Source organism: Branchiostoma lanceolatum, chromosome 15 (genome assembly GCF_035083965.1).
Source record: "Branchiostoma lanceolatum isolate klBraLanc5 chromosome 15, klBraLanc5.hap2, whole genome shotgun sequence".
Lineage (NCBI taxonomy): Eukaryota > Metazoa > Chordata > Leptocardii > Amphioxiformes > Branchiostomatidae > Branchiostoma > Branchiostoma lanceolatum.
In genome coordinates this window covers 13,154,919-13,177,185 of record NC_089736.1, presented here as the reverse complement: position 1 = coordinate 13,177,185, position 22,267 = coordinate 13,154,919, and the positions used below count along the sequence as shown (strand labels likewise).

Here is a 22,267-nt window from a genome sequence, read left to right as displayed (position 1 = left end):
TTGAAGAAGCACACTAGTTCAATATTCAGCATACACTGTCACTGTAAACCCCAAGGTAAGATATGAATTAATCTAGAAATAGGCTTTGGTAGGACTCAAAAAGTAATTTCAATTGGTGACATATGAATTAAGGGAGTCAACTGAAAGTAGAGACCAACTTGAAACGTAATATATGGATAGAACAAAATATTTGTCTACAAACAACCCAATGGGTTTACATTGACACTATTACTGATTGAATAACGTAGCAGCTTTTCTGTAAAACGTTTCTGAATCATATATATTTGAAACTACAGAAATACTTCCCCATCGATAGTAGTACTCATAACATTTGCAACAGTTTTCCAACTATATAATACTTCACCAAAAAGTCACAACAAAAGCATTGACCATTAAGATTAGCCTCTACTAGGCCCCGTGGATGGCTGGAAAAATAGTAGAAATTGGCCAAATAGAGTGAATAGTATGCTAAGGGAGTCGGCACAGAGAGAGGTCAAATCTGCGGCAAACTGTACCCCTATAGCAGACTAACTCCTCTTGCACTTTTTTCTGTCGATTTGGCCAATTTCTACTCTTTCCAGCTGCCTCTGGAGCCTGGTAGAGACACGGTAAGATGACAGCAAGAACAAAAGGAAGTAGAAGGAACAGCAAGCCTCACCATGGGCTCTTTAGCTTGCGGATTTCCTTGGTGGCCCACGTGGCGAGTGTTTTTGTCTTGTTTGTCTTGGAGCGGCGCCCCTCCTGAAGGAAGTCTTGGATGGTCTGTGTCTCCACCAGTGGAATTATGTCGTTACCAAAGGCTGTCACCAGGTCACTGGGATGGGCAGAATGAAAAATAAAGAATGTATCTTACCGTATGTCTGAGGAAATGTTTCAAACGATGGCAGAACGAGAACAACTTTTTTATTGCTTTTCCAAGGACAACGCCCGTCTAAAGTCAACAATAATCTCTGCTATCACTCTTTCAAAACATGCCTATATTTTCTTTCAATTCATGTGCATGAAAATCTGTCGTTTACAATACCATTGCCTTTACAATTCCATTCCAATTGAACTACCCAGAAACACACAGAATAAATGCTTGTACATTAAAACTGCACATGTATTCCCAATATATCTTTAACTACTGTAATTGCAGAAATGTTTGCAGTGCTTTATTTTAGAGGTTTTCGTGGTGAAACGGTCGCTGCAAAAAACGCAAACATAAAACCACCGCGAACATTTTGTCTAATACTGTAGCAGTATGTGACTATATCACAGCCGCAAAATTCAAACCAACATGAACACTCCATTTTCACCTTAGCGCAAAGTAAAAACCATGAACACTTAAAATGCATTTACAGTATACAACTTAGACTATTGTACCATTATGCACTCACCCTAATAGGCCAGAACCACAGGCCACATTGCTATCGGAATGGTCCTCGTCCTTGGCAATGTGTTCGATGAATTTGATGATGTAAGCCACATGTGGCTGCAGCATGGCTACGTCAGCTGTACAAACATCAAGAAAAAAACATTAAACGGAGGACTTCAGATTAAAAAAAAGGCCACTGGACTATCCAGTAACTACTTGTGTTGCATCTTGTGTTTGTCATGCCATTCTTGTTAACCAAACAGTTTTCTGTAGCACAAATCTACATCTAAGTCAGGTTTATAAGCAGAAAGCTCTGTCAATCACTATACATTGTCATTCCACAGCTACCTGCTAGGTGGCACTTCAGCACTAAGGACAGGCCTCAATGGTGAACAAGTATTAGAATAATATTTCTGGATCTAGCTCCAAACAATTGATCACTTGTACCTAGCCAAGAACTATCCTTTCATGAAAAAAGGTTGTGGTCAAAACTTAAACACTTTGGATACTAAATACTGTAACTCTTTGGGTACTAAATACTGTTTATCTTCACTGTAGCAAAATTTCAGTGTAAGGAAAATTTCACAGTGGCGACAAGTGATTTACAGAACAGATGTGTGAAGGAATCATAAATGATAACAGTTTTTTTTTACCGTGATGATAAGTTCACGGTACAGAGGTGACCGTGAGAACAGTGAACATAAAGTTACAGTGAAAGAAAACAAGAATTACAGTACTTTGGATACTAATTTCACAATGTGCCGTGAGTGTTGTGGTTACAAACATTGAAACGTTTCCCTGAGATGAGTTGTCAGACTTACGGGCGGTGGAGTTTCCATCTCCCTTCAGACCCTGTACGATGCCGGTGTAGGCCTCCAGGCAGCCCTCTCTTAGCTCATTCAGGTAGTCGATCATATCATAATCACTCTGGAAGAGTAAAACAAATTTAGAGGTGACTTTTACACTTAGTCTAGCATGTTTTTTTCTAGAAAAATTAAACAAGAGGGAGCACACACACAGGCGATGGAGTGAATTCTATGTATTTATGGAAGAATCGATCGCTGAGGGAAGTCTCTGCTGAGATTAAGCTAAAATCTGAATTCAACAAGGGGGCACTGGGCTGAAACAAGAGGGCGCAGCACCCCTCTTTCCCAATTTAGTTGAACCCTTGTCGGGTGTAACACAAACTCTTACTGTCCAGGGCTGTATGGAAGGGCCTTACAAGTGGAAAGGCTGCTAGAAGTGTAATTCTAGTCTGGCTAAGTTTGGCACATGCAAGTCAAACATAATTCATATCATTGATTCAGATTATTTCCAAAACTTAGACAAAATCGTGCCTGTGAACATATGAAAACGAGTTATGCTGTACGTTACAAACAAACGCTACCTTCTGCATAACCTTCTCGGCGAAGGTAATAAAACCAATATAATGATGAATCATACAGCATGGATACAATAGCGTAGAGGAAGCTACAGTCTTGATTGAAAAGTTCTTTAAATTTTAATTCCTCAAGAAATAAACAAGAAAGGACCAATGGAAGTCATGTGTAAGCAAGTGCGAACTCCACATCCAACAACAACAAAAAACAATTCAACAAACAGCTAGCGCTGTCATTTTTCTTTTTGTTTTATACTAATTTCCTCACACATGGTGCATACAGGACTTGATGTAGAAGAACAAAAGATTTTATATTTGTTGTACCTTGTCTACATGTGCCTGTGAAGCCTGCTGTAAGGTGCTGATGACCACCTCCAGGTAGTTTTTAAACTCAGGGCCGATGGCCAAGGCAATGTCTCCAAACACAGACAGGATCTGGGGCTTCACTGACCGATGGACACTGTCATTCTGTACACAAGGGGAAAAAACAGTTTGATGATTTTAAAAAGATAACACCAACTTGAAGGTTTGTTATGTTAGCAAAACCTAACAGCCTCAACCTGTGATGGTGAAAATATCATCATCATCATCTATCGGCCATCGGCCGGGACTAAATAAGTACATACATCACTCCATATTGCCCTGTCCAACATCATTTGTCCAAAGTGTTCATATGCAATCCCAGTGTCTCTGACTAAACTATCGGTAAAAGTCAAACTTCTGTAGTGCACTTGGCCTATTGGTTTCCATAGAAGGATGTCCGAAACTATTTGCTGTTTGGCTTGAAAGCAGTGTCCAGCAAATGTTACACGACGGTGGGTGAGCTTTTGAGACAACCGTGGAAGACTTCCATAAATTGTTTTGAGAGTAGCGTGTTGAGTCAAAGAAAATATCATAAATGTTCTCCCAACAAGCTAATCTATGGATTTATAAAATCGATCACTTCTGGCCAAGTAAAATGTATCTATCTGCCTCTAATAAATAAAAACAATGTGGAAAGGTCAAATGTGCAACCCTCTCTAGTGCAAAATAAAGAAGTAAAGCTAGCTTAATGGTATAAAGTAAAGGCATTATCAACTCCAATGATCTGCCCACAAACTAAAAATCACACAACTTGATTTTTCATGAGGTCTATAGAGTAACACAAATTGTGAAATACTCCTTATTATAAAACCTAGAACAGGTAAAAACCGACCCCTCACATAACATACAAAAACAACTGTGGTGACCAATACTTACAGCCAAGTTTTCTAGCAGCAGTTGCATAATGTCGTTACAGTAGGGAGACACCTGCGTGCTGAGGGCCCGGCAGATGTCACCGACAAGGCCTACAGCTGCCAAACACACCTGCAACACATTCCACCATTAAACACAAAACAAGATGCTTTTCTCTAGCATGTTTAGTACTTAACAAAAGGTATTTCTGAGAAAAGAAAGATGACATCTTCGGCATTCGATTTCAATATTCAACACGTATCTGATAGTAAATCTTTAAGATGTTGTTTCTAGTTCATATTCTCCACAAAAATATTGTGCTCAATGTCTTCCAAGTTTGAAGATCTAGAAGGGTTTTACTAAAGGTAGGACTGTCTCCGTTCTGGGATGGATCCTTGCTTGTTGGAACGAAACGAAATCTTACCAAGTCCATAACAAAAACAACAGAATTTCATGACAAGAAATTAATGAACATGACTTTTTCGTAAGCTTAAATTGACACTGATTTAACATGGTCTCCCAAACAGTAAGTGGGACAGAAAAAAAAAAGTTGCAGACATCCCTGCACTAAGGAAATTTTAAGGTTTGTGTGCATACCTGGTACTCTGCATGGTTTCCCAGTCCCAAGTTCAGGTATGGCTTAAACGCCTCCATGTACTTCAAAAACTCTGTACCCAACACTGAAACAACAGAAGACACAAGCTTCAGTCACTAAAACCATTCAAGTGTACAGAATAAAACAGTGAGGTGATTATCACTGCAATGTTGTAGCTCCTCCTAGTAGGATAGAAGGGAATTGCAGGCTTAGTGTTTCTCTTCCTATTGATGCTATGCTGAACAGCATACGCCATAAGGAAAAGGTAGTCCATAGCCTTTTTGAGGCGGAAGGGGCAGTGGGTTGTTATCGACTGTGTCTAGGGCACGGTATTGGAAGGCGGAGCCCAACCCTCTCCTTCCATGGCCTTTTACATCCCCAACCGAAGTCAGGTACCCATTTTTATGCCAGGGTGGAATGAGGGCTGACATCTTAAGTGCCTTTTCCAAGGGCACAACACCGATGACATGTCAGGGGATTCGAACAAAGCACCTCTAGGTTGTGTGCCAAAAACCTGTCTAGCCAGGAATCAAACCCATAACCACTCGATCTCATGTCCGCTAACCTAGAGCCAATTGGCCATTCAATGCCACTTATGATGAAAAGCATAAATCACTTCAAAAACAACAACACATATGGGAGATTCTTTATAGACAACCAGGTATTGATCTCACCTGCTAACGTTTCGATGTCTATCAGACACCTTCTTCAGAGCTTCTGACTGGAGTACTGCTTCTCACCGCTATAAGTAGCTGATGTAGGTGGCGCTTTTGAGGTGAGAACACCGTCCCAACTAAGGCTAAGTTCGTATCCCCCATTAAGGAGGCAGTCTGGATAAGGAAGACAACACCGGTGATGAACCGAGACCAGGGGGGATACAAACGTAGCCATATTTGGGACAGTGTTCTCACCGCAAAAGCGCCACCTACATCGGCTACTTATAGCGGTGAGAAGCAGTACTCCAGTCAGAAGCTCTAAAGAAGGTGTCTGATAGACATGGAAACGTTAGCAGGTGAGATACCTGGTTGTGTATAAAGAATCTCCCATATCCAACAACACACACCTTCCACCAGTGTACCCACAGCCATCAAGGCATCCTCCTGGACTCCCCCCGACCTTCCCTTCGACACATTCAACATCTCTATAATCATTGTCATCACACGGTCTGCTATCTGTCTGGTGTCTTCTGGTCTCATCCTTCTTAAACAAGCCTGGAGGAAAAGGAAAAGAAATCAGAGATGGCAGACTTCACTCCCTTCATGACATGTTACATTATGTGTATTGAGGAAAATTACGAACACACAAACAGCCCCCAAAATTAACACACCATTTCCTTGGGGTGTAATACATACTTAGTTATGGACAAAACACAATTGTATATCTAATGTTTGTATATTTCCCTTACATGCTGAAAGGGTGGCTATTTCATTTGAAAGAAACCAACTCCATAATGAAGAATTCTGAAGAAAAAAAAAGAAGGAATGCAATCCAGAAGTACTCGTAATATCATTTGGGATTGGGAAACAGGTTTGGCAGGGGTTTCAACCCCCTATCTTTTGAACTACAAAGAGAAACTTTACACTAGACATGCAGGAATTATATACACGTCTGTCATGTGAGCTGGTAGAAAAATCTATTTACCTGTAAGGAGGCACACAGCAGGGACTGTAGGTCGTTGATCTGTGCCCTGTCTGAACTAGTCTGAACTGCAGCCTGGAGAAGAAAAAAACAACAATGCATTAGGTTAAACACTGCTATATTTACCAGAGTCTGATCAGAACAAAAAATATTCAGTGATTTTTGCCAATTTCTCAATCTTTATGGTGCATCATAACACTTCAGACATGTGAAGCATCTATGGTGAAACAAAATAGTGTACTGTTGGTATCAACCTTCTCCCTGTTGCCTAACTCAGTAACCGATAAATAATTGGATGCCAAATGGCTACTTCAGTTACAGTGCTAAAGGTTACAGCTAGGAAATGTCTCTCAGAAGCACTTAAAACGGTTTAACATAATCATTCCTTCACAGTTGAAATTAGAAAACAATTAAAACTCTTCACTACATATCTCTTAAATCTACTGTTCTTTCACAGTTGACTACAGGTTTTGAAAATGGAAAAAAGGTAACTAAGCACTACGTACCTCTAACTGAAGTACCCGTTGCAATCTATCCATGACCACCAGAGAAGTCTTCTGCACAACGACATAGCAGTCCTTGGCACTGTTCTTCACCAATTCCATCAGGGCCTCGTAAGCAGCACTTCTCAAGTTACTGTTTCCAGCATCCGGTCTGAGACATTAAAAGAAAAAGGATGTATCTGGAACTGGTGTAGCTTTGCGAAAAGTTTATCTTTCATTCAGAGTTTTGGATAAAAAGCTGATGAACTTCAAATTCTGCATGGTTCAGTCACTGACGAGAGACAGAGGATGCTGTCTGAAACGTCTGACCGTTTAAAAAAACATTATCCAGTTGCTTGAGTAACTGTTCTCTTGCCTATGTTCTACAAAAAGGACAGCACATACGTGTACAGTATACATTGGTTTAACAAATACAATGAGAAGTGGACCATGGGTTGATATTACTTAATTAGGATGAAGCCGTCAGTCAAGGGTGGTAGTTGTAATGTCGTCAAACTGGCCAAGCCAGTCGCTACAACAAGTAACATCACAGGCTCGTCTATGTTTAAATCTGGTCCTTCAAAACATGTTCTAGCATAAACCAACACTTTCCAGCCAAATTCCAGGACTTCTAGCAGTCTAACAGTAAGGTGTAAACGAATTACGGTTCCTCTAAATGCATCTAAGTTTGCGTGGTTTTAATTTTACCGTAGGCAGAAAATGGAGTGTTTACGGTAGTTTTAAGTTCGCGTTTGAGACAATAGTAGACAAGGGGGTAGGAGGGCCAAAAATAAAACCACCGTGAACATTTCTACATTTACAGTACTATACTAGTAAAGATGTTGTTAACCAGTGATTTTGTGGACTAACCTGTCGGTAGTTTCTAGCAGTTTGTGTACGATGACTTCGAACGACGAGGAGAGACAGTACGTGCTTGGCTCGTCCTCCGCGGACTCGGTGGCGTCGTACGCAGCCTCTGCAAGGCTGGAGAAAGCCTGGAAACACAGGAGCATTAGGATGCCATTAGGTCTTTATACATGCTGTCAGTAGTGCTGCGTACCTGTTTACCGGACTGGAACTGGACTTGTAAAAATGTTTATGTTCAGGTAAAAAAAAAACCTAAACGCCGGTAACCTATCTTCTGCTTACACTCTCCTTTTTGTTCTAAAATATCTAAAACCTATAATACATTATGTAATGTGCGCTGGAAAAAGATAAAAACATTGAGGTTGTTGTGTTTATAACTGAGCTTTTGTGTTTACTACTGACTGTAGTGTCCGATCTACAAGAACAGGCATAAATTACATTATGTATTGTAAATTATTTTATCATTTTCCCTCTAACCCTAGAGGAAAAAGACATAAAAATCAATACAATCTACTTGAGCGCTAGTTATATACTTACGCGCCACATTTTTTTTCTTTTAAACATTTGAGGCTATAATGAACAATTACTGATCTGTTAGCTCATCACAACATTGTGTAACATACTCACCCAGCAAACATTTGCAGACACCCTGGGTTCGGCATCCAGTCCTTCCACAAGTGTGGCCAGCAGTTGTCCGAGATACGACTCGTTGATGGCCGCTTCTGGCAACAGCTCACAAACCCTGCCCACGGTCCAGGCTGTTGTGTCCCTTACCACCACACTGGGGTCCTTCAGGAGTTCTATCAACATGGGCATGGCAGCGACTACCATAGGCTTCAGGGTGGTAGGGTCTGGGCCTTCAAGGATGGAGCCTAGAAACAACATGAGTTTTCGTTAATCGTGAGTCTTTGATAATCATGTTTGTACATGGAGAGGTGCTTTGGAAAATGAGATATTTTGTCGAACATAAGATTTCACTTTTTACATGTGAATGACCATTGAATGACTTTATTTTAATTTGTTATTCTGGGGACCCCAAAACTGATGTGAGCGTGCAAATAGAAAAACGTTTGTACAAAAAAAAGGTGACGTCGGTATGAAATTTACATGGTCAATAAGGATTAACAAACCTCAACACACTGGAATAAAACATTCTTCAATTCTGTTCTTTCAAAACTTCTTTGACTTTGGAACTTACCATTTACCATTTTGCTTTGTACAATTTACAGGATGGCTGAAAGCATTCTTTTGGGGAAACGGACAAAACCTAATGCGTGCACAGATGTCATCCATGTAATCAAATCAACATGGCCTTAGATTTAAAAATGTGGGTATAATTAAAAGCAAATTGGCAAAAGTAGCTAAAAGCTATTGGAAACATCTTTATTTTTCGGTACGTACCAAAGGTCATGACGGCTGCATCTCTGAAGCGCCAGTCTGTGCTCTTGATGTGTTCTTGGATGAACGGCAACACGGGCTTCACGACGTCGTCCTCGCAACAGGTGGCCAACAGCATCAGGCAGACACCTAGCAGAAAACACGAGTATTGCAGCACATCAAGGGAGTGATGAAAGTGCTAGACAAAGTTATACATTTATTTGATTTCTAGCAATGGCTACGTAGTAACAGAGCAGAGCTTTTGTAAAACAGTGGAAGGTGAGATTAGAAGTTGGCTTGGAATAACACCACAGCTTTCAAAGACGTATAAATCTATTGGAATGTCTGCTTTCTATCAAGAGCTACAATGGCTATTCTGACAACCGATCATTTTCATATCTTTTGCAAGGCTGTCTCCAGGACCCTCGTCCCAGTCCCTGTCCTACAACGTTAACTTTCTTGTTCAATGTTGGGACAAAAAAATTTCACCCCATCTCTCCAGTAAATCTGAACTTTATGACATAAAACTGATGAAAATGTAAATTCATGGGCTCTCAAAGTTTGAGTCAAACATTGAGTGGGTCGGAAAATAATTTATAACTGGAGACCTGTCAAAATCTTGTCCCAGATAATACTCAGGATACCCTGTCGCACTACAGTACTTAACACAGAAAGAAGCTACTGAACACCGAAAGAAGCTACGGAACCCCAGAAAGAAGCTACGGAACACAGGAAGAAGCTACTGAACACAGAAAGAAGCTACGGAACAACGAAAGAAGCTACGGAACACCGAAAGAAGCTACTGAACACAGAAAGAAGCTACGGAACACAGAAAGAAGCTACTGAACACAGAAGGAAGCTATGGAACACAGAAAGAAGCTACTGAACACAGAAAGAAGCTACAGAACCCCAGAAAGAAGCTACGGAACACAGGAAGAAGCTACTGAACACAGAAAGAAGCTACGGAACAACGAAAGAAGCTACGGAACACCGAAAGAAGCTACGGAACCCCAGAAAGAAGCTACGGAACACAGAAAGAAGCTACTGAACACAGAAAGAAGCTACGGGACAACGAAAGAAGCTACGGAACACAGAAAAGAAGCTACGGAACACAGAAAGAAGCTACTGAACACAGAAAGAAGCTACGGATCAACGAAAGAAGCTACGGAACACCGAAAGAAGCTACGGAACCCCAGAAAGAAGCTACGGAACACAGAAAGAAGCTACTGAACACAGAAAGAAGCTACGGAACAACGAAAGAAGCTACGGAACACCGGAAGAAGCTACGGAACAACGAAAGAAGCTACGGAACAACGAAAGAAGCTACGGAACACCGGAAGAAGCTACGGAACACAGAAAGAAGCTACGGAACACCGAAAGAAGCTACTGAACACCAAACAAAGGTTATGAAAGTACAAAATAACACCACTAACCTGCTGCCTTGCAGGGATTCCAGTCATCATCATCATCAAACTCCTCCTGTTTGGTGAGGGTGTGCATGAGGATGGGCACCAGGTACTGCAGTGCACCTTTGGCGTAGAACTTACTGGTGTGCTCAGGAGGGCGTCCCTGTTCCATGGCCTGGAACATACAAACAGGAAAATGTGTTACTGCACTTTTAGTAGTGGCCTCACAGTTTAGCTGCTGGTTCCAATTTGTTGGTAACTCAGGGAGACCCCGGTTCAATCCTGGGAAGAGCATTGTGGTTGGGGCTGCACCAGTCTTTTGGAAGGGATGTAAAATAGGGGCCCAGTGTTTGAGGAGGTGCCTTATCATGTTAAAGGCGAGGGCTAGCAACCCCTTTCTGTTAAAATATACCGTTACTGAAACAGCACTACTATGCACCACTAGGCAAGACAAGGTTCTGAACAAACCAACAAACGTTTACTATTCAAACTCTAATATTGGAGATGCTGTATTACTATCGTAATCATTTTACTGAGAAGCAGAGGTGCCAGAAATTCTCAGCATTTAAAAACGTAAGGAAACCTTTGCTTTTTCTAGGTGAATCATGTATTTCATGCTCTCAATTCATGAAAAGAGCACTGCATCAAAACCTTAGGTAAGCACACAAACAATTGAAAAGAAACATCATTGAAAAAAAATCAACAAAACACTAGTCAGGCCAAAACATTTCAAAAGAAATTTCACGATAACAACATGGATAGCAACAAATCATAACACTATTATGAAATGATCACATTCAAAAGTTACAGAAAAAAACTATGTGGCAGCACTACTTTGCTTATAATATACAAACTTTAAGATGTTTTTCATCCAAAATGAGAACAAAATCAAAATTCTGTTAGGATAATGAAACATCTTCATGGATTGAAACATTAACTTGTAATGAGTGGACAGGCACAAATGCAACCACACACCAGCAGTCTACCGTGCCTTGTGTAGTGTACATTCATTAAGAGCCATGCCTAGAAGGGACCTCACCTCACTCGCCTCAATAGCTAAGTCCACTTCTTCATCACAGACTGTTGACCAGAACTCGATGCCCTGTAGAGCCACCTCGTCCACGTCGCTCTTCATAGCTTCCACAGTGATCTAGGTGATAAAATCATGTTAAATGCTAATACAATACATTATGCCAAGGTCTAATTCATTTATCTTTAGCCAGTTTAGCATAGCTTTTTTGAGGCCGTAGGAACAGTGGGTTGTTGTCTACTGTGTCTAGGGCACGGTATTGGAAGGAGGAGCCCATCCCTCTCCTTCTACCGCTTTTTACCTCCCCAACCTAAGTCAGCTACCCATTTTTACACCTGGGTGGAGTGAGGAAAGTCATGTAAAGTGCCTTTCCCAAGGACACAACGTATAGCCAGGAATTGAACCTGTGACATCTCGATCTTGCATCTAATTGACTATAGTATAGCCACGTAGCCATTCACTGCTACAAAGGTAATACTTTCTATGAATAGTGGCAAAATAAATGAGGATCTAACTAAAATCACAAAACAGCGTAACTGAAATATAAAAGAAGGGGACTCTTTCTTTTACTACATCTTATCAAATAACATTGAAGGTGAGAAACATCTTTTGAGCTGGTAAACACTTGTAACAGTACCATGACTGGAACAACATCTCATGTAAATGTAATACTGTGTATGTACACGTCTACATTCTGTAAGTTAAGAAATCTTTTCCTTGAAATACTTACAGCAAACAGAGCCGGTCCCATGTATGACTCCATGTACTGGTAGTACAGAGACATGATCTTGACCAGATTCTGCAGCGCTGCTACTTTCACCTATAAAAGGATGGACAAAACATTTAACATTTAAATTGCCAGAAGGAAACATTCTATTGTATATGTGACTAACCTAGGACTTTCAAGCTATAACAAAACACATTCTGCACAGCATCATATTAATTTCTATGTTTCTAATTTTCTCTAACTGGAATTCTGGAAAATTAACTACTCTATGCTCTACAAGTTGTTTTTCAGGGACATGATGACCATTTTCAAGTCCACAATCAACACTTTTTTAATTCGCACAGATAAAAATAATACATACAGACATCTAAGCAAAATACAATAGGATTGTGGTGGGGCAGGTTGAGACCAATAAGGTCTATAAGAGTCCTTCCCTGTGTTTCTCAGTATTAAAAAGGATTAATGATAATAACTGAAGGTTATGAAACAACAGAGCAAATAACAACTAATTACCATGATAACAAGTAAGAAATCAATGAATAAGTAAAAACAAAATACAAGAATGTTAACTTGCAAATCGATGTCCAAATTTTCAAAAACATTTCCTTAAAGACATACATGTGCATCAACTGAAACAAGAAGAAAGTTGTTGTACAGACAACTTAAAACCAATGTAAAATACATATTTTACTACTTCTATAAAGAGAAAACACAACACACAGTACCTTTGTAAGGGTACAAAATTATTACTTGGGGTAAAAAAGTAAATAACTGTACACACATTTACCTGGTTTTCCTCACACTGGGTCGCTTCGCACACCACTTGCATGATGAAGTGGCGTTCAGACTGTGAGAAAATAAACAAGATATCAAAAAGTTCCGCTGCAGTACCGTAACAAGCTGCTAAGAGCTAGGGGGCCCCAAAACTTATCATATTGAGGTCTCATCGACCTAACCATATACAAAATATAAATAAAATCCATCCAAGCCTTATCCAGCGGTGCAGTTCATCAATATACACACATACAAACGCTACCAAAAACATAACCTTCTTGGCAAAGGTAATTATGAGTTTAGAAAATCTTCCAAAAAAGATAAGCATTGATAAACATATGGATGTTTTACAATAACACAAATTCTATCTTCAGTGGTTGTAAACATATGTAGGTGGGCATTTTTGTACCATGACTTTAAACTTTCTAGAAACATTTTTTAATTCCTAAAAAGGGAAACACACACAACATAAGTCTCTGCAGTTATCTATACTTACGTCAGAGTCGAAGTTAGCCTTGGTGAATTCCAGGGAGTTCAGGAGAGCATTTGTGGCTGCAAGCTTGACTGCAATGCTGGGGAATGGACAAAATAAAGATGTTAAGAGTCACATTATGCTTAATTCCTGTGGTATTGTACATGTCGGGATTACAGATTCATGATACAGTACTCTAGATCTTTGCTTAGCAAATAGAATTCTGATTCGTTTTGTATTTTCTATTTTGCAGTTGACAGTACCAAAGTTGCTGTACTTTTTTGTCGTGTAAATAAAACTTCTTCTGTATTACAAATACAGAATACAGAGGATACGGGAGCCCCTAAGTCTAAGTAAGTGTATTACAAATGGTGCTTTATAATTTGATATGTAAATGCATTTAAGTTCGCGTGGTTTTTATTTCGCACTAAGGCGAAATGGAGTGTTCGCGGCAACGCTATAGTTACAAACTGCTACAGTATTGGGCAAAAATGTTAGCGGTGGTTTTAAGTTCGTGTTGAAACGGTCACCGTGAAAACTGCAAACAAAACCACCACGAACATTTCTGCATTTAGAGTAATCAGAAAAATATATAAGCTCAATCAACTTATCCACCAGGTTACATATATCTGTCACTTTGAAACATGGTCTGTTTGAGAGATTCTTAGTGCAGCACCCCCAGGTATGCACAGTTTAGGAGTGTATTACAGGAGTGTATTATACTGGCGGACTTTGCATTGGAGATCTCTTTGGATGCATTCATCATGATGGTGGATTATATATATTATCTGGTGGAAACAAGGTAATGGATTTTATTTTTCCATAAATCACAATAAGCATTCATTGATTTAAAGTCACACACAAGGGATCACTTGATGATACCTTTGCTCTTCTTTCCTCATGCCCTGTACAATGGCAGTCAGGATCCTGTTGGCTTCAGACTGCAGATGTTGTGGGTCCTGGATAAGAAATACAAGAGCATAAGTATTAAGAATACATGCAGTAGAGCTCAAAATATAGGGTGCATTCACACTTTTGTGCACGCAAAATTGGAGCTGTGCACCTAATTTTCAACTGTGGGTGCACCTAGATATTTTTGTAGGCTATAGGGTAAATATATCATTGTACACTGGTATACAGAATATTCTTGAAACTTAAATATCAGAAAGGCCTCAACAGAAAGGTTTCTCATTTCTTTGTAAGAAATGTGTACTTTGTAGACAATAGCCCTTAGGGTATGAAGGGACATGTAAAATTCAAAGCAAGCAAGCTACCACACATTGAAGAACGAAGATATAAATATAGTCCGCATGTGTTTATGCATTCACAGGGCTCGAAGTTAACTATGTCCCTATGTCCCGGGGCCACCAAAATTTGACCTGGGACAACTCAATAATCAATTCGGGACATATTTGGGACAATCAGGGCTCCTGAGTGCCACTGTGCTCCTCCCTTGTGAAACTGTATACTGGTCCCACCCACTGTTTTTGGTGTGGTACTAGACTTCTCAAAATCAATCATCATTTATCACTCAGCATAGTGAAAGGAAAGCCTGTCCCAGCTAGGCTGTGGCACATGTCTGCTCCCCTGACAGGGGGTCAGCAGAGGGATGGTCACACCTCATTTACTTGATTAAGGTTTGCCCTGCAAGATTAGAAATCAAATATTTTCGGATTTATTCTACCTCCCCAAGAGCCACCGCATCAATGAAGTCTTTTAACTCTGCAGAATTATGCTTTTTCTTTTATAACCTATTAAAATACATTATTTCAGGTTGTTAACAATATTTCTGGTTGTTAACTTTATTGAAACTTGTGTTTACTACTGAGTGTATATACCTTTGTATGTATTATATTTTTCAAATTTCATGCAATTTTCTATTTAACAATACACAATTTTGTATATAACTAAAAAAAATATTCTAACACAGATTGGCTTGGGCTCAGGTCCTGACTTGAGTATAGGTCCAAACCTGAACATGAACCTCTGGAACTGAATGCAGACACGACACTATGTTCATATCTTTGGCCCTGGTTGGGACACTTCAGGACACTTTCGGGACAGTTGAAATCCACTTTTGGGACAATGTTGGGACAGTAGGGGAAAAAGTTAATTTCGAGGCCTGATTCAGGAGTAACACGAAAGACCCTACGCAAACCTGAATCAATAGAGACCTTACCAGCAACAACATCGATGACCAAGACTTTAATTGTGTATTTGTCTTTGGCCAAAATATAAATGTATGAAAAAAACAGAGGACCTTAATTTTGCCCAAGACTGTTATCCAAAACACAACACCAATTTTCCAAGGGCCAATCAAAGTCTATTAGAGAACAAAGACACTGACAACCCCCTTGCTATCATATCCTCAAAAGATATATCCTAAAGCCTCCAGCATAGCCTCAAAGGTATATCCTATACTACGCCAAATGACTTTAAAGCAACTGGATAAAATCTTAAAACAGTCAGACGTTTCAGACAGCATCCGCTGTCTTTCGTCAGTGGCTAAAGGGAAGAACTGGAGAACCTGGTTTTATAGCCTATACTAGCCTCTTAACAACAAAGAGCAATGCAATCAAAGATGAAAGACACTAACAAACCCTCATACCATGTCCTGACAGATGTATCCGATAGCCTCCAGCGTAGCCTCTTTCACCGTCTCAGTTCTAGACGGCATGGCGGTCACGTTTCCCGCCAGGTGTGCGATGATTCCCGGCCACTGGTTGTGGGGAAGCTCGGCGCAGGCGATACCGGCGACGCACTGTGCGGCGGAACTGGGCCTAGTGGTCTCAGTACCCAGGGTCTGCAAAACCTGAATGAGAAACAAAAAGGAGGAAAATAAGCTGACAGAAAAGAACAAGCTTAGATATGTTATGGAAGAATGGCAGCTTTTTTTAATCACTTCCAGCACATTAAGAGACAAGGAACAAAAGACGATAAAAAGGATAGTGAGTTTGGGCATGTATAACCCTTGCCAGACGGGAACAACCAATGATATTGAAGAGTGCTTTACTGTGCATGTCAGCGTTTAATACTGAGTGAAACATGTCAGACAACAATACAGTTTAATATACAATTGGACACATATTGTAGAAAGTATTTGCTAATTTCACTCGTTTGACAGGGAAACCAATATCAAACAAAGGAGACAATACTTTCTATACTTTGCCCTTGCATGTCAAGTGTTTCCATTGTTCTACAGTACAGTAAATGCAGAAATGTTCACGGTGGTTTTAAGTTCACGTTTTTGGCGGTAAGCTCTTTGCTGCGAACTTTAAACCACCGCGAACATTTTTTCGTTGGTGTTTCTGTAGCGCTACTGTTGTCCCAATCACATACTTAAAACTACTGCGAACACTCTATTTTCTCCCTACCGCGAAACCAAAACCATGCATTTACAGTATTCATAAGACACACCTAAGTCAAATGTTGGACATGCTTCTTGTATGTTATAGCCTACATTATGCACATAAACACAACAGAACACCATAAAGAAAAGAGGACAAACTAACGTTGTTTTTGATCTCGGCCCTGATGTTCATGTCCATACTGAGCCAGCGTTGTTGGTGCTGCACCTGCATGGCCGGGTCCTTGGACATCAGCTGGTTCTTCAGCTGTAAGCCAGCTGCCATGCGGGCCACCTGGCTGTTGGCTGGGTCTGCCAGGACCTTGGACAGGGCCAAGATAAAGTCCGGCTGAAAGAAAGAAAAGAGACGTTTGAGCAAAAAATCAAAAGGTTTCATTCCTCCATGAAATATTTGTGAGTTTGTGTGAATTTCTTGTTTCATTCATTGTTGTGAATAGATTGCTAAGTCCGTTTTTGCCTTTTTATGAAAACTGTGCAGAACCAACTTTGGACCTGGGCAAAGCCAACCGTCTTATTCTGCCAGACAATCTTCAGACTTACATCCTGTCACTCTGCAATATTCAAATAAGTATGAACAAACACAAACACACAGACCTAAAACAATACCTCCCTTTCATGGTGGTAATAAAACTGCTGAAATAAAAATCTTTGGGTGTAATTCTACGCAATTTCCTATAATCTAGCCTTAAAACAAGCCATGATCCGTTCTTATCCCTTATTTTTCTTATCAGTCTGTGGCCCCTAGGCTAGAGCAAGGAAATACGTCATTCTTTCATCTTAGCTCAATAAAAATCTACCTGTCAAATGTAGACTTCCTTTATGCTTTATTGATATCAACATCTGACAATCTATCATGCCAAAATTAATATAGAAATTGAATTTGCAGCTGTAAAGTGTTCATATTGAGATACATCAAACATTCTCTTAATAAATTTACAGCAATATAATACAAGTAAACACATTTGATTTTGAATAATTCACATATAGAATTTTCATGCAAAACGTCCATAGACTAACATATCAGTCCAAACAATGGAGTCATCGAGCAATGTAATTCTTCCACATGACCTCACATGAAAAATCTTCCCATGCAAATTTGCCATGCTTGATTTCACACAAAGGTTTCGATGGACACAAAATTCATGCACCACTTTTTCTGCTGTCTCTGTTCGTTAGAAACAGAAAAATCCTAAAGAAAAATTATCATATTCTCTTGAAATTAGCATGTATTTACATGTACACATCTAATAATGATACATTTTTACAGCACACATATTTTCCAGTCAGATAAAGAGAAGCAGGGAGACATGAGAAGAAATCCTTATCACTACCCATGTATGTAAACTATGTCTTAATGACCACAGAATATCAGACAGGGTTATTATGGCTTGGAATGGAAAGTAATACTCATCCAATGTAATGTACATTGTAAAATTAACCACACACACCTGGTCCAACTTGTAGGAATACACAAGTGTTGCATCACATTAAACGAGTGATTCTTAAGATTAATTTCTCTGCTAGCTATCTTCTACCATGGCCCTGTCCTCTACACAATTTTGAGACATAGCATTCATACATTGATGGATTGAACTAGCAATTTGACCTGCCACTCATACCAGTCAATCAGATTTCAGTGGATGATAAGTGATACTCAGCTTAACTTGTCAAGTTAACCATGACAAACAGCTTCCAAAAACAGCCATAAATTGAGGACAAGTAGTTTTTGATGATCTTCATAACAACATCAAACAATAACCATCATAATGCCAATCAAATTTTTTGTCATCTGCTCAATTTTGAATTTTTCATCCGACAACACAAAACGATATCAGCTGTTTACCCAGGAAGACTGTGACGCATGATTCGTCAAACCTGCGGCCATCAAAATGTAATTACAGTCTACAGGCAACACACCAACATATGATCAATCTTATCGTTGGCATTTTAGGGGCCGCTTTGTACCGTTTGCTCATAAATAACCTAGGAAAATGACTATGAACTGTTCCACTGTCTGCTGTAGAAACTTTATACTGCTGTTTCCAGACATTCAATGCTCTGAAACATCTTAATATACTGTGCCATACACAAATATTTCAATATTTACTATAATTTAGGTTGGTAATTCGAGCGGTTTGGGGAAAAGTTCACTGCATTTAGTTCTAACGGTGGGAAAAAAAGTCACAGTCTCAAATGTTAGTGATCCAATATTTGCGAGGATGACATTTTAGCGGTTGACCATTAACAAGTTTAGAATTATACCGTTTCTATCTTGGGGAACGGGTTTTCTGCGCGTGAAAAATTTGCGCGTGAAAATTTGCGCGTGAAGAATTTGCGCGTGAAAAAATAAATTTCTTTAAAATGTGTCAGAAAATGTGCAGTGTAATTTTCTTAGACAGGAAAATGTGATCCCATGATACAATTTTTCATCTGACACCTGAATTTATGGTCCAAAAACTTTTGATTTTTTAGTCCCTTGGGAATAGGTCCCTTGGGAATAGTGAAACTTTTGGGGGCTTGAAACCTAAACATTTGAAAATCACTTAAATCTTTAAGAAATACATAGTCAACTTACTTATATAAGGTTTATTGTAAAATGTAACTATTTGAAGCTTTTCTCCATTCTATTAGCCTAATTTCATCTTTTCTCAAGCAGATTCTTTCATGCGCAAATTTCAAACTTTTTTGCGCGTGAAAACTTAACATTTGAAAATCACTCAAAAATCACTTGAAGATTGAAAGAACAACATTTTGAACTGTAAAATGCAACAAAAAGATAATTCCATTGTGGGTCATCTTATTTCAAGTTTTAAGCTTAAAACCTTCAAAAAGGTTTTAAATCCCTTGGGAGTCAGCTTAGATATTCCCAAGGGACCTAAAATTCAAACCCAAAATTCAGGAAACAGATGCAAAATCATATCATGGGGTAACATTTTTCTGACTAAGAATTTTGTAGTGCACATTTTCTGACACATTTCTTGAACTTTATTCTTTCACGCGCAAATTTTTCACGCGCAAGTTTTTCACGCACAAATTTCTCACGCGCACAAAACCCCAACCCCTATCTTGTATACAGTTAGCTCTAGATGTGTCAAGAAGAAAGTTTTACATTAAATAACTTATCAGACATTCTGCCAAAATTTCTGGTCTGAATTTGACTTGTCCTCTTTTAGTTGACAACATACTTTGTTTTTGATTGCCATCAATTTGAATCTTCTAAGGGAAGCCCTTTGTCAGAAATTGGTGGCTATTAGTTTAGACATGGTACAAAATCTGGTATAAGGGTGATCCAAAATGCCTTCTTAAGTCAGTGACCTTGGTTGTTAACCACTGGTTGTTAACCTAATTCATGCTTCGATAGTCTTCAGCAGCAAATTGTGTATTGGCTACTATGTTATGCAGGAGGGAGAAGGTTAACTTAAAATACCATGGCTTTCTGGAATGCCCTAATTTCTCCATTGTTATGGCTAATGAAATTTCCATAGGTACACAAAGCTTGTTTCACTGTTTTCACACTTGCTAATTATAATTTGATAGGCACCGCCCTACTCATTCATATACAAGTAAAGTTTTCACACTTCATTAAATTTAACATGAAACCACTGTTCCACCTGTTAAGTGTTATCTTTACTTGCTGGTGATTAAAAGGAAAAAGAAAACATATTCAAGAAAGAAGAAAGAATTTCTTTCTTTCTTCATTCTCATGTGCGACCGCAACTGTTCTGCATACAAAATCGACATTCGAGAAAAGATCATGGGGTAAAATTTACACAAAAGCGAACGAAAACCATTATATTGTTAACTTCTTGATCTAAAATTGTTGGCAAAATGCAGTCAATAATTTCTAGATCAGTTATCTTAAGCTATTTTACATTCAAGGGAAATTCTAACTGAAATGACTTATGGTTTTATTCCTAACATGTCACATGTTGAAGCTTTCTTCACACAAACACAAAAGCAAAAGAAAACACTATTTTATTCTTGACTTCTTTTATAATTGTTGGAAAATTAAATCAATAATTTCTAGGTCAGTAAATTTGAGCTATTCTACATTCAGGGGGAATTTGAAGTGAAATCCCTTACGGTTTTATCCCTAACATGTCACATGTTGAAGCTCTCTTGGATTTGTGCCAACACCATAACATGGGACATGTAGGACATGACATGCCCCCCTCCCCCATTCCCACACACACCCAACCCACACTTTCACTTCCTCAAAACTCGCTTCTCACGACAACAAAACTGAGAGAAATCTACACAATTTGCACAGGTTTTCAAGATAAGTGCTTCACACCCCTGACTAAGCCAACAATATCGACAGAACAGTGACAAAGGCCTTGAAAGGGGAGAAATAAATGACTCATTTCTTGAGTGACGTTTTTTTGGGCGCCATCTTAGAGTTAGAGCTCAAACGCCGGGTATGAGCGAAAGTTGGTCCCCGAATTTCCTCAACAAATGCCATCTATGAGGTCTAGAATGATTAATTTTTGCACAGAATAATCTCAAGATATCATAATAGTAATATTGTGAGAAAGTCGGGTGGACTTGGATGGTAAATTTGTCACATTTTGGTGAAAATTACGGTATTATTTGCGCGATCGTCCAATTTAGGCGCCATCTTGGATCGAACCCGGCATGGGACAAGAGAAAGTTCCGACATTACAACACGATAAAAACACCTCAAAAAACAGCAAAACTTACCAGATTTTTCTGAGCCGCCTCCTCAAGGAACTGCTGCGCCGCATCCAACTCATTTTTATCTGTTGTGAGGTAAAAATAAGACAGGAGTTGGACTCAAGTTTCAGGGGTTTTGAAAATTCAGAAAATGTAGAAACTGGGCTGCGAACCCGGGACTTTTAGCGACACTTACCGGGTGATACTGTCTTCTCTAGGACATGTAGCATTTGTGCTATGACATCCATGGTGGGAGGAAGCTTTCCCTACAATCCAGTGGCCAATTCGATCAACTTGTCTTGCTTCTGAAGTGGAAAAAGAAGTGGAAAATCGGCGAACACTTCGGCCCTTCTTCTTAGGCCACTGAACTGCACATGGACTGGTGCGCATTGATATCACGGTACGAGCCGGGTAAAGCGGTGCACACCGCACATGTTAGGCTACGTTTGATTGGTTGTAAGAATTATTGATATCAAGTTATTGTCTCAATTTTATTACATTTCGGCACAAACTTTGTACAAGAATACAGAAATATATTGAATAACTAACTTGATATATTTTGGTTGATTTTGATCCATAAACACTTAGAAATGTCGTTGTAAGAATATTGCAATCAGCCAATCACAAGTGGTCTAACAAGGTATCCTCAGATAGAAAGTAGTACTGAATTGTACATAGTAATTAACATACTTTCTAGCCAAAGAATAAGTATCAAATTAGCTCTGTTACATCTAGATGAGAATTATGTTTCAAAATGGAGTAATGGTTTTGGAAAATCGCTCCTGGAACTTGCATCAAGGCACGCCTAGGTCGCCTGGGTTAGAAGTGAAGCGGCTTCGAAAGTAACCGGCAGACTGATTCCCGCCAACGTGACGTATGTCAGAAAGAGCGATACATGTTCTAAAAGC

The 22,267-nt window shown here is 39.4% G+C and overlaps 1 protein-coding gene across 4 annotated transcripts in view; it reads right to left on the bottom strand.

Moving 5' to 3' along the window:
• The window catches only part of LOC136421250 (importin subunit beta-1-like), a 32,591-nt gene extending 10,837 nt beyond the window's left edge, over positions 1-21,754 (bottom strand). For 2 of the 4 annotated variants that reach the window (XM_066408474.1, XM_066408478.1), the window contains exons 1-22: positions 21,556-21,754; positions 21,387-21,445; positions 16,831-17,013; positions 15,927-16,130; positions 14,201-14,277; positions 13,343-13,418; positions 12,854-12,919; positions 12,076-12,165; positions 11,355-11,465; positions 10,343-10,490; positions 8,934-9,059; positions 8,160-8,404; positions 7,536-7,660; positions 6,690-6,837; positions 6,187-6,258; positions 5,609-5,756; positions 4,548-4,630; positions 3,975-4,082; positions 3,060-3,203; positions 2,179-2,284; positions 1,380-1,494; positions 659-814 (exon numbers count right to left, since the gene is read on the bottom strand). In XM_066408474.1, coding sequence (XP_066264571.1) covers positions 659-814; positions 1,380-1,494; positions 2,179-2,284; positions 3,060-3,203; positions 3,975-4,082; positions 4,548-4,630; positions 5,609-5,756; positions 6,187-6,258; positions 6,690-6,837; positions 7,536-7,660; positions 8,160-8,404; positions 8,934-9,059; positions 10,343-10,490; positions 11,355-11,465; positions 12,076-12,165; positions 12,854-12,919; positions 13,343-13,418; positions 14,201-14,277; positions 15,927-16,130; positions 16,831-17,013; positions 21,387-21,445; positions 21,556-21,607 — 2,642 coding nt within the window. In that variant the 5' untranslated portion in view covers positions 21,608-21,754. The remainder of the gene's footprint in view (positions 1-658; positions 815-1,379; positions 1,495-2,178; positions 2,285-3,059; positions 3,204-3,974; positions 4,083-4,547; positions 4,631-5,608; positions 5,757-6,186; positions 6,259-6,689; positions 6,838-7,535; positions 7,661-8,159; positions 8,405-8,933; positions 9,060-10,342; positions 10,491-11,354; positions 11,466-12,075; positions 12,166-12,853; positions 12,920-13,342; positions 13,419-14,200; positions 14,278-15,926; positions 16,131-16,830; positions 17,014-21,386; positions 21,446-21,555) is intronic. The other 2 variants (XM_066408476.1, XM_066408475.1) reach the window with 2 other exon arrangements.
• Between the last annotated feature and the right edge of the window lie 513 nt (positions 21,755-22,267).